This window comes from Schistocerca piceifrons, chromosome 9 (genome assembly GCF_021461385.2).
Source record: "Schistocerca piceifrons isolate TAMUIC-IGC-003096 chromosome 9, iqSchPice1.1, whole genome shotgun sequence".
Taxonomy (NCBI): Eukaryota; Metazoa; Arthropoda; class Insecta; order Orthoptera; family Acrididae; genus Schistocerca; species Schistocerca piceifrons.
The window spans coordinates 134355625-134371081 of NC_060146.1; the positions used below are offsets into that span (position 1 = coordinate 134355625).

General features: G+C 43.7%; 1 protein-coding gene across 1 annotated transcript in view; it reads right to left on the reverse strand.

Moving 5' to 3' along the window:
* The window catches only part of LOC124716756 (GILT-like protein 1), a 45048-nt gene that overhangs the window by 13617 nt on the left and 15974 nt on the right, over positions 1-15457 (reverse strand). Inside the window, exon 3 of the mRNA XM_047243300.1 lies at positions 6541-6711. Coding sequence (XP_047099256.1) covers positions 6541-6711 — 171 coding nt within the window. The remainder of the gene's footprint in view (positions 1-6540; positions 6712-15457) is intronic.

Consider the following 15457-nt stretch of genomic DNA (forward strand, 5'->3'; position numbering starts at 1 on the left):
CAGTTTTATTCTTCATCGTGTGTGCTCCAAATGGGTTTTAAGTGTGTTATTCCAGAGTGTTTTTACTACTGTGGCCGACTTTTAACGTGTGCATGTCCATTCAGTGTCTTCTCTGAGTTTTGAAGAATCGCCAATAGTGTTTTTTAACTTTCTGGTGACTGTTTTTTAACTGTCCTCCATGAACATCTCCGTGTTTATTTTTTACCTCCATTTTATCCCATTATTCTATTTTCCCCTTTATTGCCTTATGTACATAACATTTTATTCTTATTTTAAGTTATCATGTTACTCGGCTGAAGAGCGGCAGATTGTGCTGCTGACAGCCCTCCCCTGCCGATATGGGGCAGGGTAATGAAATGACGATAAAGAAGGGAAAAAAAAACGACGACATTCTGACAGAATGTAAGTAATGTATATCTCTCTCCAATTTTTGTAATTGAGCTACTTTATTAATGAAATGTTTGCTTAATTATGTATATACACCCTGTGCTTCACTTTTGTATTTTTGAGTTTAGGTGACTTTGCAGTGTTACTTGGAAATGACCATAAGGCCGAAATTGCAATAGTAACAATAAATATTTTATACAGTCAACGGCGACTATGATGTCTTTTAAGAAATATTATATGACTGTGAATCCCAACCATGAGAAGTTAATCAAATTCTGAACAATTTGTAAGAAATATGGAGTGAGTTGTGACAGGTTGAATGTTTGTTGCGGCAATAGGTGTTTTGAGCTAACGAGTTTTCAAGTATCACTTTATTACCATTGTTTGACATACTTAAGAAACAACTTCTGCACATATATTACCCTTGAAACGTCCTTTGGCAAATGGTAAGGAGTTTTTAAGATAACGTTACACATTATGTGGTCAGCCCATTCAGACCTATAGCAAATTACACTATACATAATTTTAAAACCAAGTAAACTGGTTCCAGATAAGAGAAATTAGTCAATGCTGTGCTGCCTTTTTTGACAAAATTTTCATGTTATTATTCTGTGTTATGACCAACTATAAACTGGCAACATCTGTAGGCACTGATAACTCTCATATAACAAGGAACTATTTGTCTTCTTTGGCGCCAGTGTAATCACAATACGTTCTTTTTTATACAAAGCTACTCTGAGTTCCTTAAAATGCCTTTGAAATTTCGGATATGGAACTTTGTGAGGCATTACATACCCAGCTACGAGATTTAAAAAAAAATAAAGTGTCTTTTTCCGGTGTTATTCCACATAACGACGGAAGATCTGTTTTCAGAAGATTCATATCTATTGCATTCAATGCTGTTGTTCACTCCTGTAGGGTACGAACAACATTCAAGTCGACACGAGCATGTGCAGAATGAAGTGAATTATTGTAAAACACAAAACTACAGAAGCGGATTTTTTAGACATTGTAGAACGTTTTCGCTCGCGCCGAGAATTTTGCTTCTCCGATAAGAGGTTGCTTCTTGATATCCATCTTAGATATGCAGACTGAAGCGACGAATGAAAATTTTATACCAAGACTTGGATTCTAATCCAGGTCTGCTGCTCACTAGGCAGACCACTACGCCATTATCATTCTCGTCGGACAGGGAGTCACGAATCCCGCCTCTAGTGAAATTTGGCTTTAATGGGCTATGGCAGCAGGCGACGAACGTGAGTGCCTTTGCTAACAGCACGACATCGCCTACAGTGCCTCTCCAGGCCTTGTGATAATATCAGTTGGATCCTAGACGACTAGGAAACCGTGGCCCTGTCTGGTAAGTTCTGATTTCAGTTTCTGAGAGCTGATGACAGGGTTCGAGTGTAGCGCAGACCCCACAAAGCCATGGGCCTTGTTTTGTTAGACAAAATAGGGCACTGTGCAAGTTGGTGTTGGCTCCACAATGTCTTGCACTGTATTTACATAGAATGAACTGAGTCCTCCGGTCCAACTGAACGAATCGTTGAGTGTAAACGGGCATGCTCGGCTACTTGGAAACCCTTTGTAGCCATACACGGACTTCATGTTTCCGTGATAATGCGCCCTGTCACTGGGCCACAGTTGTTAGCAATTGGTGTGGAGGAAATTCTGGAAAATTCGAGCGAACGGTTTGGCCACCCAGATCTCCCAACGTGAATCCCATCGCCCATTTATGGGGCACAATCGAGAGGTCAGTTCGTGCACAGTATCCTGCACCGGCAACACTTTAGGAAGTATGGACTGCTACAGACGCAGAATTGCTCATTATTTCTGCAGGTGTCTTCCAACGACTTGTTTAGTACATACCACATCGAGTTGCTGTAATACGCCGGGCGAAAGAGGTCCGACACAATATTAGGAGGTACAGTGTGACTTTTGTCACTTTAGTGTATTACCCCCTTGGTATCCCTATGGTGTAAAATAATCCCGGTAGCAGAAGTGTTGACGTCGTTATCTCAGGGGCGGATCACATTCAACAGCGAAAACCATAACAGTTGTTAAACCAGTATTATTTTCATCAGGTTGCCCTCCATGGGGTGGGTGCACGCAACGACTGTCGTTATATTGGGTTAGATAGAGGTAACTATTAGTAACAATTAATACGTAAAACTGTCACTTTTCAAAATAAGTGTTCAAAAGATCACGCTTTATCATATTGTTTTTATTTCTCGGCCACTAAGTGCGACGTATTGAAATGAAGCTTACAAGCGCTCCTAGCGCCAACAAACTGCATTTTGTAAATAAGTTCACGTTATACCTTTCGTTAAGTAACACCTAATTCAGTTAAGACAGGTCCCAACACGACAAAATATGCAATACTTCCTATAACGTAATTTACGTAGCCATATCAGTTTTATAATTAAGTTTAGCCCATGAGGCGTGAAATGTCGCAGTTACGTGCTATAGTAATTTTGAACATCTAGCACATTACAGACATGAGAAAAAGTAAGAATTGTAATTTTACATAGTTTTACTCATAACAATTTCATGTTACTACTTAGTTATTATACAACATAAATATTACAAAAAACGTCGTCAAAACTGTAAACTTCAGGCGCAGCTCATAGAGGGCGCCATACGCAAAACCGATGTGTACTGTGAAACCAACATATAATTTTACGACAGTAATGGTTGAACTGCGTAAGCATTCACTTGAGCACGAACAACTGCTACAATTCCGCACTGGTATGTAATGTTAACATTAAAAGACAACCATGTGATGGACTTGTAACTTTTGTAAATCGCTTTGTAATATATACTCTTGTATTTGTTTTTAGCATTGATAATGACCTGACACAGTTCGAAATCTGATCTGCGTTGTGACTATAAATGTCGTATTAAAACAACTTAATTCTACAACTGACTGCTGCTCTATCTAACCCAGTATTATTTTATTGTTCACAATAAACAACAAAATATTACTGGTTCACCAACTGTTGCGATTTTACTCCATTTTGAGAAAATGGGCATATACAGTTGTGGTTACACAACGAAAAGAAGTCTTTGTACCATGAACAGTGTGGCATGCCCTCACTTGATAAGACACTACACACGGTTCTGGAATTTAATATCGGACATTGTCGCGCAAACTCTGATGATCAGAAAATTTACGCGACGACCTGTCCTCCCCTTTACTGCCCACCAGATACTGGCAGTTAAAATTTCATCCACCTCTAGGATTTGAATCGGCTTACTTCCGAGCGGACTGCCGCCCAACTGCTGTGCGTTAGCGAGTTATTTTTTCCCCGATTCTTTTATTGCACTAAAATACAATGAACTACGATGTTATACAACTGTTGATACAAGCTTTTCACTATCAAACCATCCTTCAAATGATTACATTAATCAAGAAACTGAGTTTTCAAAAAATGAAGTGAACAAACTATAAGGCAAAATCAGCAAACACAATTCTTTAACACTGACGATATCTAAAGATAAATTTGTAGGAGCACTACCTCGGCCATTTGAAATAAAAGTTGCTATTAGACAAGGGGACGGTTCATCCCGTTTACTGTTTCACTGCGTTCTAGGAGAAATACACTACTGGCGATTAATATTGCTACACCACTAAGATGACGTGCTACAGACGCGAAATTTAACCGACAGGAAGGAGATGCTGTGATTTGCAAATGATTAACTTTTCAGAGCATTCACACAAGGTTGGCGCCGGTGGCGACACCTACATCGTGCTGACATGAGGAACGTTTCCAACCGATTTCTCATATACAAACAGCAGTTGACCGGCGTTGTCTGGTGAAACGTTGTTGTGATGCCTCGTGTGAGGAGGAGAAACGCGTACCATCACGTTTCCAACTTTGATAAAGGTCGCATTGTAGCCTATCGCGATTGCGGTTTATCGTATCGCGACATTGCTGCTCGCGTTGGTCGAGATCAAATGACTGTTAGCAGAATATGGAATCGGTGGGGTCAGGAAAGAAATTCGGAACGCCGTGCTGGATCCCAACGGCCTCGTATCACTAGCACTCGAGATGACAGGCATCTTATCTGCATGGCTGTAACGGATCGTGCAGCCACGTCTCGATCCCTGAGTCAACAGATGGGGACTTTTGCAAGACAACAACCATCTGCACGAACAGTTCGACGACGTTTGCAGCAGCGTGGACCATTACCTCGGAGACCATGGCTGCGGCTACCCTTGACGCTGCATCACAAACAGGAGCGCCTGCGATGGTGTACTCAATGACGAACCTGGGTGCACAAATGGCTAAACGTCATTTTTTCGGATGCATCCAGGTTCTGTTTACAGTATCATGATGGTTGCATCCGCGTTTGGCGACATCGCGGTGAACGCACACTGGTAGCGTGTATTCGTCATCGCCATACTGGCGTATCAGCCGGCGTGATGGTATGGGGTGCCATTGGTTACACGTCTCGCTCACCTCTTGTTCGCACTGACGGCACTTTGAACAGTGCACGTTACATTTCAGATGTGTTACGACCCGTGACTCTACCCTTAATTCGATCCCTGCGAAACCCTACATTTCAGCAGGATAATGCACGACCGCATGTTGCAGGTCCTGCACGCGCCTTTCTGGATACAGAAAATGTTCGACTGCTGCCCTAGCCAGTACATTCTTCAGATCTCTCACCAATTGAAAACGTCCGGTCAATGGTGACCGAGCAACTGGCTCGTCACAATACGCCAGTCACTACTCTTGATGAACTGTGGTATCGTGTTGAAGCTGCATGGGCAGCTGTACCTGTACACGCCATCCAAGCTATGTTTTACTCAATGCCCAGGCGTATCAGGGCCGTTATTAAGGCCAGAGGTGGTTGTTCTGGGTACTGATTTCTCAGGATCTATGAACTCAAATTGCGTGAAAATATAATCACATGTCAGTTCTAGTGTAACATATTTGTCCAACGAATACCCGTTTATCATCTGCATTTCTTCTTGGTGTAGCGATTTTAATGGCCAGTAGTGTAGTAAGGATCTGGAATTTGGAGCTAGAAAGATCACAAAATTGAATCAATAATTCCACAAAGGAAGACAAATGGTATTAAGGTAAACTGCCTGGCTTTTGGAGCCCAATTTGGAACACGAGAGACGCAGTTATTCAAATAAATCATCTGGAAGAAATAGTGAAAAATCTGGTCTCAAAATTTTAGCGGAAAAAAAACCAAATTCATGACAAATATAAAAATAATGCACCAAAATTCATAGAAAAACAGGTAGGTAAAATAGAGCGAGTTAGTAAATTTAAATATCTTGGAGAAGCTATACAACAGAAGGGACTAGAAAATTTTTAAATATATGTAAGAGGTAACGATAAGGAAGGAGCATATGATCTGACAAAGAATACTTACAACAAGAAATAAATATCTAGAAAAACAAAACTAAAATACATTACGACAATAATACAACCAGAATATTATATGGATCTGAATGCCTAACAATGAGCTATAAGCTGGACAGGATAGAGGTCCCTGGAAGACGCATTGTTGAAAAAAAATGATGGACGCAATACAAACTACAGATACCTGGAAAATGATAAATAGTGAGGAGATAGACAAAAACACAAAGGAAATATCAGAAGCAATGGTTACAAGAAGATTAATCTTTTTTGGACACCTCTACCGAATAAATGAGAACAGGCTCGCGAAGTAAATGTTTCTGTATTTCTAGAAGAAGAAATCACAACAGCATGAATTATAGAAATAAGGAAAGGAGTAGAAAAAAATTAGAATAAAAAATCGGAAATAGCAGAACGAAATCTTTTTAACAATAAAATACTACATTCAGAAGGCTTTCAGTGGAGATAAAATAAGAAATTCGGAACAACATAGAAAGAAGAAAGGAGAAGGCAACATAGGGAGAAGGTGAAGGACTACTGCAATAACAGAATACAAGGAAAGGAGAGGGTCTGAATTTATTACGTGTCCACAGCTGGTTAATAAGAAGATAAAAAACTATAAAAATAAGAAGCAATATCTGCAAGGCTACAAAGGCGGGGAGCGCTTGGTTAAGTCGTTCTCACCGCCCGAGCTCAGCTAATCTGAGTCGACTGAACGATAATCGATACGAATTCACGGCTGGCTTACCTCAGTCAGAATTCACGGCTGGCTTACCTCAATCAGTCTTGCTTCTGGGTATGTCTGGTTGCGGATGGTGCACTCCGCCAGGTTTAGCAGCGATGTCTGGTCTTGGACGTGGGCTATGGCACACGAGTGGATTTTGAGTCCTTCACACTCCCTTTCACCGTGCTCGCATGTGAAAGTGAGAGGAACCGTGCTATTAACCTGTGAAAGTAAAAGCAATTGACACACACAGTCTGTAATAAACACAAGCAAGTAAAAACTGTATAAGTTAGTAACAAAGTTAAGAGAATCTTCCGTCATTTCTTGGTGCTTTTCATTAATTAGTAACAAGTCATCGAATCTGTAGCTGAGTTTCTGTACACTGCTAAAAAAACAAAAAAGAAAAAAATTCACACACCTGGAAAGACGACGTCGATTTCCATCCATGACGGCATATGAGACCTGGGATACACTCATGCTCATAAATTGAAGATAATGCTGATACATGATGAAACAACGCTCTGGTGGGCGCTTTGCGGGTTTAAATCACCTCCGGATAAGACCATGCGGTGCATTTGACCTGCAGTCGTCGCACGGTGGCTCTGGCAGTAGTCCACATACGCAGAGGTGTGTTGGTGCATGTCAGAGTACGGTGCAGCGAATAAGTGTGCAGACGTTTTCAGGCGTGCTAATGGTGACTGTGTGCTGAAAATGGCTCAAAGAGCACATATTGATGACGTTAGGAGGGGTCGAACACAGCAGGTCGTAGCACAGGCCGTCCGTGTGCCACAAAGTGTGATGTCAAGATTATGGCAACGATTCCAGCAGACAGGAAACATGTCCAGGCGCTACAGTACGGGACGGCCACAGTGTACAAGAAGACCAATATCTCACCATCAGTGCCCGCAGACGGCCACGGAGAACTGCAGGTAGCTTTGCTCGGGACCTTACCGCAGCCACAGGAACAGTTGTCTCCAGGCACACAGTCTACAGAAGACTGAACAGACATAATTTATTCGCCCAGAGACCTACAAGGTGGATTCCACTGACCCCTGGTGTCAGGAAAACAGTACAAGGTCATTGGAACAGTGGTCCTAGGTTATGTTCATGGACGAGTTTAGGTATAGTCTGAACAGTACACCCCTGCATGTCTTTGACAGAGAAGCTGTGACAGGTCAGGTGTATCGGGACGTCATTTTGCACCAGTATGTCCGCCTTTTCAGGAGTGCAGTGGGTCCCACCTTCCTCCTGATGGATGATAGCGCACGGCCCCACCGAGCTGCCATCGTGGAGGAGTACCTTGAAACAGAAGATATCAGGCGAATGGAGTGGCCTGCCTGTTCTCTAGACCTAAACCCCATCGAGCACGTCTGGGATGCTCTCGGTCGACGTATCGCTGCTCGTCTTCAAACCCCTACGACGCTTCCGGAGCTCCGACAGGCACTGGTGCAAGAATGAGATGCTACACCCCAGCAGCTGCTCGACCACCCGATCCAGAGTACGCCAACTCGTTGTGCGGCCTGTGTAGTGTGCATGGTGGTCATATCCCATACTGATGTCGGGGTACACGCTTAGGAAACAGTGGCGTTTTGTAGCACATGTGTTTCTGGACAGTATTCTCAACTTATCACCAATAGCGTGGACTTACAGATCTGTGTCGTGTGTATTCCCTATGTGCCTATGCTATCAGCGCCAGTTTTGCGTAGTGCCACGTTGTGTGGCACCACATTCTTCAGTTATCCTTAATTTATGAGCGTGAGTGTAGATGTACTGACACTGAATGTTATCCCACAGCAAGTGGCGCAGCTACGGGAGCGCCGTCTGTGTCTACACTTTAATCGGGAATGCTCCCACCCAGAAGGCTCAGTATGGTGCAAAAGTGTGAAGCAGGCAGGCAACCTTGCCACGGACAGGCACTCGTGCCACCTACAGCCAAATGAGCGTGAGTGACAGGGATCAGATTGTGGCGGGATGGTTCTTCTGGAGAATTACCACACACGTTGGACGTGCTGCGTCAGTTGTGTAACGATGCTGAGATCAGCAGTCACGTGAACGTTCTCATAAACCGTAGGTGACGTTCTGGACGTTGACGCAGCACAGACGCCCACCAGGATCGTGGTATTGCAAGGGCAGCAGAGGCAAATGGTACAGCTACCAAGTGGCTCATGAGAAAGCTTGTGAGCCCAGACGTGTCAACAAGAACTGTTGCGAACTGTTTATTAGCAGTGGGGACAGGTACACGATTCGCGTGGTGTCGTCAGAAGATCGCTCGGGAGAGGAAATTGTGCGCCGTGGTCTTGAGCAATGAAAGTTCCATGGGACTGAAAGAAGGCCCAGTCATAGCAATCTATAAGAAAGGGTAGAAAATCGGATGCACATAGTTACTGGCCCATTTCACTGACATCGATTTGTTGTGTTCAGACATAGTGACCTTGATAGACTCTGAGAAGCTGATCTGCAGAAACCAGCACGGTTTTAGGAAAAAGCGGTCATGCGAGACACAGCTGGACCTCTTTGTGCATGATAACAACAGGTTCCAGATACCAACTCCTAGGTTGATGCCATATTTCTTGACTTTCGAAAGGCGTTCGACTCAGTTCCGCACTGTCGCTTGCTCCAAAAAGTGCGCGCTTACGGTTTATCCGACGAGGTATGAGATTGGATAGAACGTTTTCTAACAGACAGGGAGCAGTATATCGTCCTGATCGGGGAGACTTCAACAGAAACAAGGGTAACTTCAACTGTGCCCCAGGGCTGCGTAATAGGTTCGCTGCTTTTTGCGATTTACATAAATGATCTTGTTGATGGTATTGACTGTTTGCCGATGATGCTGTAGTCTACAGGAAAGTAGTATCAAACGAAAGTTGTGAACATATCAATGAGGATTTGCAGAAACTAAATGCGTGGTGTAATGACTGGCAGTTATCTCTCAATATTAGTACGTGTAACCTACTGCGTATAACAAGGCGAAAATCCCCATTAATGTACGGGTACAAAATAAATGCCCAGTCTTTGGAAGCGGTAACATCCGTCAAGTATCTGGGTGTGGCTATTCGAAATGATCTCAAATGGAATGATCAGATTACACAAGTAACGGGTAAGGCGAACTCTAGGTTGCGTTGTATTGGTAAAATCTTGAAGCGACGAAGTCCTTCAACAAGGACAATGCGTTAGTTCGTCCAGTCTTAGAGTATTATTTGTCTGTATGGGACCCTTACCAGTGGGATCTGATTCAAGAGATTGAGAAGGTCCAAAGAAGAGCGGCAAGATTCGTTACTGGTACATTTATCTATCACGAGAACGTTACAAATCTCATAGAAACTTTGAAGTAGGACACACTTGCAGATAGAAGGCGCGCTAAACGGAAGGGGCTGCCCACTAAATTCCGAAATCCGATCTTCACCGAGTATGTAGAGCATATATTATTATCACCAACTTTCAAATCGCACAATGATCACCATTCAAAGACAAGGAAAACTAGAACTCGTACTGAGGCGTTCAGACAGTCGTTTTTCCCTCGCGCGATCCGCGAGTGGAACAAAGGGGGCGGAATATGACTTTGGCGCGAATTGTGCCCTCTGCCACACACCGCTTGGTGGCTAGCGGAGTATATACGTAGATGTTGAGGTTCTACCTGCGCGCAAGTGATGGTCGCTTGCGCGTACGACGTAGACCTGGTCAGTGCTGTCTCTTAGAGTGCATTCGTCCAAGATATACTGACCCAAACCCAGGCCTTATGGTGTGGCGTGCACTAAGCTACAACTGTCGCTCACATGTGCTGTTTTTGGAGGGGACGTTAATCAGCGCTCGGTACTTGCAGTATGTTGTTATACCCATTCTTCTGCCTTCTTTGAAAGAGAAAGGTAACGTATTGCTCCAACAGGATAATGCCCGCCCACACGCTGCCCGTGTTGTGCAAGACGCGCCGCAGCTTCCCTGGCCACTACGATCTGCGGACTTGTCTCCAAACGAGCACGTGTGGGCTACGATGGGACGAGGAGTGACTGGTGCGGCTCATCAACCAACAACTATTACAGAACTACGTGAACACGCCGAGCAGTCGTGGCATAACGTTTCCCTTTGTACGATCGACTGGATGCCAGATTCAGCGCCTGTGTAGACTGCACCACGTACTAATATGGGTGTTCCAGCATGGCTCGATACCTCACACCTCAGAACCGCCTGTGCTATTGATGTGTAAATGTAATCATTTCGTGTACTCCATATACAGTGTTGCAACAATAAATCTTGAGTCAATTGGAAATCCCTGAAAGGGTGTACTAATTTTTTTTTCCGCTAGTGTACTTATCCGTCTGTGCGGGAAGATCCGACTTTTCAAGGTCTCATATCTTGGCTCCTATTCATAACAGAGGTAAGTGGTCATATGTTTTGGAGAACCCTTTGCCTAACGACCGTTTGTATCTATATCTGAAGAACGGGCATACTGCAGGTGTCCTGCATTACAGGGACAAAATTTAAACATTACATACGTCCTCCGGTCCAGCCAAATTGGGCAGATCAGTTGATCCTTCTGCGTTAGGAGCGGTCTAACACCGACCTTAGGCTCTATTTGTTCATCAGCGGTCCGTGAGGAAACTACTAAAAAAACCATAATTTTTGTGTACGAAAAGTACCAATTGTGGGAATGGTAACTTTTATGATTTATATTCATAGCAGATCGTAGAAATTTGTACCATAAATCCTTAAGACAATTTTCTGAGGACCTTGAAACTTTTTTCGAAATCATTATCCGTTATCAAGGTCTATGTTACAGACCTAACACACATAAAAACGCGCCTGATATTCGGTCTTAGGCGTAAATGTAATTTTAACTGACATAGTGAACACATGGCAGGGACTATAGGCTCATCGAAATAGTTCTGACGTCACCAAACTAAGTTTTCAGTCGGCATCTTCTCACGAATAAAACCTTGTGACTTGCTGTCTCTAAGGTGGACACTTCATGCCTTCACAAATATGCCGAGCGTAGTGCTGGAAAAAAATGTGCTGAAAAAGGTCTTAACATACCAAACTGAACTTAAAATCAATGTCAGAGATTTTATAAAATTGGCATGACTGAAAATTCAGTGAAATATTCCTAATAACATTTTTACAAATCATTAACTGCGAATTTTCGATGAAATGCGATCGGCGAGCAAAGTATTCGGAAGAAATACAAAGCAAACTATTTTGTCTTACTCTCTTACGATGCGAACTTATTTGTTATTTGAATGTATCAAAGTATACAGTATTTCCAAGCACATAAACAGTCAAAACTTTGGTGACGTACATAATTCGTTTTATATAAGCAGCACACACTACTATAGCAAGGAAAAGAAGGGGAGTAGCAGAAAAATACTCCTATCAGACCACAAATATGGCGGATATGTTCCTCTCGAAAGACTGACAGGTAAGTCAGTACCCATTCCGTCTTCCTCCCAAAACTTTTTGTGCTGGAACACAGCAGCAAAGAGACGGTGGCGGTGGCAGAGAGAGGTGGCAGTGGCAGTGTGAGAGGAAGGGAAAGGAGGACAAAAAGACGTCAGTGAAAGAGAACGAGAAATAGATGGAGATAGGTGCACTGGGACCGAAAGAGACAACAGACAGTGGAACTTAAAATTACAGATGGGTCGATCATCCATAGTCTTGGGGGTCTGGACGCTCCCAGACCGGCAAATTGGGGAGTAAAATAGGGGAGGGCGCATTTTGGACCGAAAATTTAAAGATGCATGTGCAGGAGCTGGACTACTCAGAATTATTAAGCTACCAACTTATGGTGGAGACAATAGTAGTGAGAAAGAAAGACAGAAGGAGACATTGTAAGAGGGAGAGAGAGAAATAGGAGTGATAGTGGGATATACTGTAAATCAATGGGAGGTAAATGAAACAGTGGGAGAGGGGCATATGTGGATAGTGGCAGTTAGAGGGAGAGGCTTTGTACGAACGCTTAACTACAAAGAGAGACTGGGTTAAATGATTTACAATGTTCTTGTTAAAAGAGTGAGAAGAATGCATTCATCTGTCAAAAATTTTGGGCAGGAAGATGGGATGAGGATTGAGACAGCTGATTTCCCACTTTCCTGTCTTTAAAAGAGGAAGAGCGTTTGTCCACTCACGTGGTAATGAATTACATGCAGTAAACGAAGTCGGCGTGTGAAACGCAGACATACCTCAGGCGTATAAACCGCGTGGAAAGGCCTCAGCTTCTCTCCACTCGGGACACTTAACAAAGAAAGAGAGTTTAAGAAAATAAACACCTTGCTCCCAATCGCGGATTCTTACTGCATACATACTCACGATCTCAGTTATGTAGTTACAGGCCTACGGATTAATTAATTAAAAAGCTAATAAGATTAATTGGTAAATTTATGCACGGAAAACAGTTTTCGCCTGTCGTAACTGTTATAGCATAGCACTCCATCTTCAGGTCACAAGTGGCCCATCGGGACCATCTGACCGCCGTGTCATCCTCAGGTGAGGATGCGGATAGGAGGGGCGTGTGGTCAACACACCGCTCTCCCGGCCGTTATGATTGTTTTCTCCGACCGGAGCTGCTGGTATTCGGTCGAGTAGCGCCTCAATTGGCATCACGAGGCTGAGTGCATCCCAAAAATGGCAACAGCGTATGGCGGCCGGGATGGTCACCCATCCAAGTGCTGGCCACGCCCGGCAGCGCTTAACTTGGGTGATCCCACGTGAACCGGTGTATCCGCTGCGGCAAGGCCGTTACGTAACTGTTATAAGTTTCCTATAAGTCATTTGATTAACACCAGACACCAGGTCACAAACAAGTGATTTGATGTCTGAACGGATATCAATATGCACGGATATCTTTGGTGAAGTTGACTTTAAAGACAGAAGAAATCTCCACCGATAGTGAAGTTTTATCTACCACTGTCCACGACGATACATTGGCGGAAAAAAATTAGAACTCAAAAAATAGAGTATTTGCAAGCAATTAAAGGTCTTTAGACGGCTAGTCAGGCAGCAGTTAGGGTTGACAGTAAATTGAGTTCATGGTTCAGAGCAGTTTCAGGGGTAAGACAAGGCTGCAACCTGTCTCCACTGTTGTTCATATTATTTATGGATCATATGTTGAAAACAATAGACTGGCTGGGTGAGATTAAGATATGTGAACACAAAATAAGCAGTCTTGCATGTGCGGATGACTTAGTTGTGATGGCAGATTTGATTGAGAGTTTGCAGAGTAATATTTCAGAGCTAGATCAGAAATGTAAGGAATATGGTATGAAGATTAGCATCTCCAAAACGAAAGTAATGTCAGTGGGAAAGAAATATAAACGGATTGAGTGCCAAATAGGAGGAACAAAGTTAGAACAGGTGGACGGTTTCAAGTACTTAGGATGCATATTCTCACAGGATGGCAACATAGTGAAAGAACTGGAAGCGAGGTGTAGCAAAGCTAATGCAGTGAGCGCTCAGCTACGATCTACTCTCTTCTGCAAGAAGGAAGTCAGAACCGAGACTAAGTTATCTGTGCACCGTTCAATCTTTCGACCAACTTTGTTGTATGGGAGCGAAAGCTGGGTGGACTCAGGTTACCTTATCAACAAGGTTGAGGTTACGGATATGAAAGTAGCTAGGATGATTGCAGGTACTAGTAGATGGGAACAATGGCAGGAGGGTGTCCACAAAGAGGAAATCAAAGAAAAACTGGGAATGAACTCTATAGATGTAGCAGTCAGGGCGAACAGGCTTAGATGGTGGGGTCATGTTACACGCATGGGAGAAGCAAGGTTACCCAAGAGACTCATGGGTTCAGCAGTAGAGGGTAGGAGGAGTCGGGACAGACCAAGGAGAAGGTACCTGGATTCGGTTAAGAATGATTTTGAAGTAATAGGTTTAACATCAGAAGAGGCACCAATGTTAGCACTGAATAGGGGATCATGGAGGAATTTTATAAGGGGGGTCTATGATCCAGACTGAACGCTGAAAGGCATAATCAGTCTTAAATGATGATGATGATGATGATGATGAAAATAGAGTAATGAAATTTCAGGAACACATTTGTATAGGTAAAAATTTAAGTGATTAACATTGATAGATCACAGGTAATATAAGTGCGAGATAAGCCATTATAACTGTGAAAGCAGGTGCATGAACAACAGGTGTAACTGCAAGAATGTTCAACGCAAGTAAGCAAACATGCATGCATTGTGTTGTATAGGTGCGGTTGTCAGTTTGTAGGATGGAGTTCCACGCCAGTTTTACACTTGGTCGTTCCGTATAGGAACACTTAATGCTATTTGTGGGTAACACTGGAGTTGCTGCCCCATCATGTCTCGTTTGTGCTGGACTGGAGACAGATCTGGTGTTCGAGCAGGACAAGGCACATGTCGACATTTTGTACAGCATGTTTGTTTACAAGAGCGGTATGTGGGCGAGCGTTGTCCTGTTGGAAAACACTCTCTGGAATGCTGTTCATTAATGACAGCATGACAGGCCGAATCACCAGGCTGCGTACAAACTTGCAGTCAGGGTGCGTGGGATGACCCCGAGAGTGCTCCTGCTGTCATTTGAAATCGAACCCCAGACCGTAACTCCAGGTGTATGTCAAGTGTGCCTAGCTCACAGACAGTCTGGTTGAAAGTCCTCCATTGGCCTCCTCCTAACGAACGAATGGCCATCGCTGGCACCGAGAGAGAGAACCAGCTTTCATCGAAAAACACAACAGACCTCCACCCTGCCCTCGAATGAGTACTCACTTGGCACCACTGAAGTCGCAAATGGTGGTAGTTCGGGGTCATTGGAAAGCACGCTACAGGCCGTGCGGGTCGGAGATGTCCTTCAAGTAACCGATCTGTAACAGTTGTGCCAACTGCTGCTCAGATTTCTGCTGCAGATGCAATGCGCCATAGCCATACTCCAAACACGATGGTCTTCCCTCTCAGTAGTGCCACGTGGCTGTCCAGAGCATGGTCGTACATTCTCGTGACCAGCGCTGCCA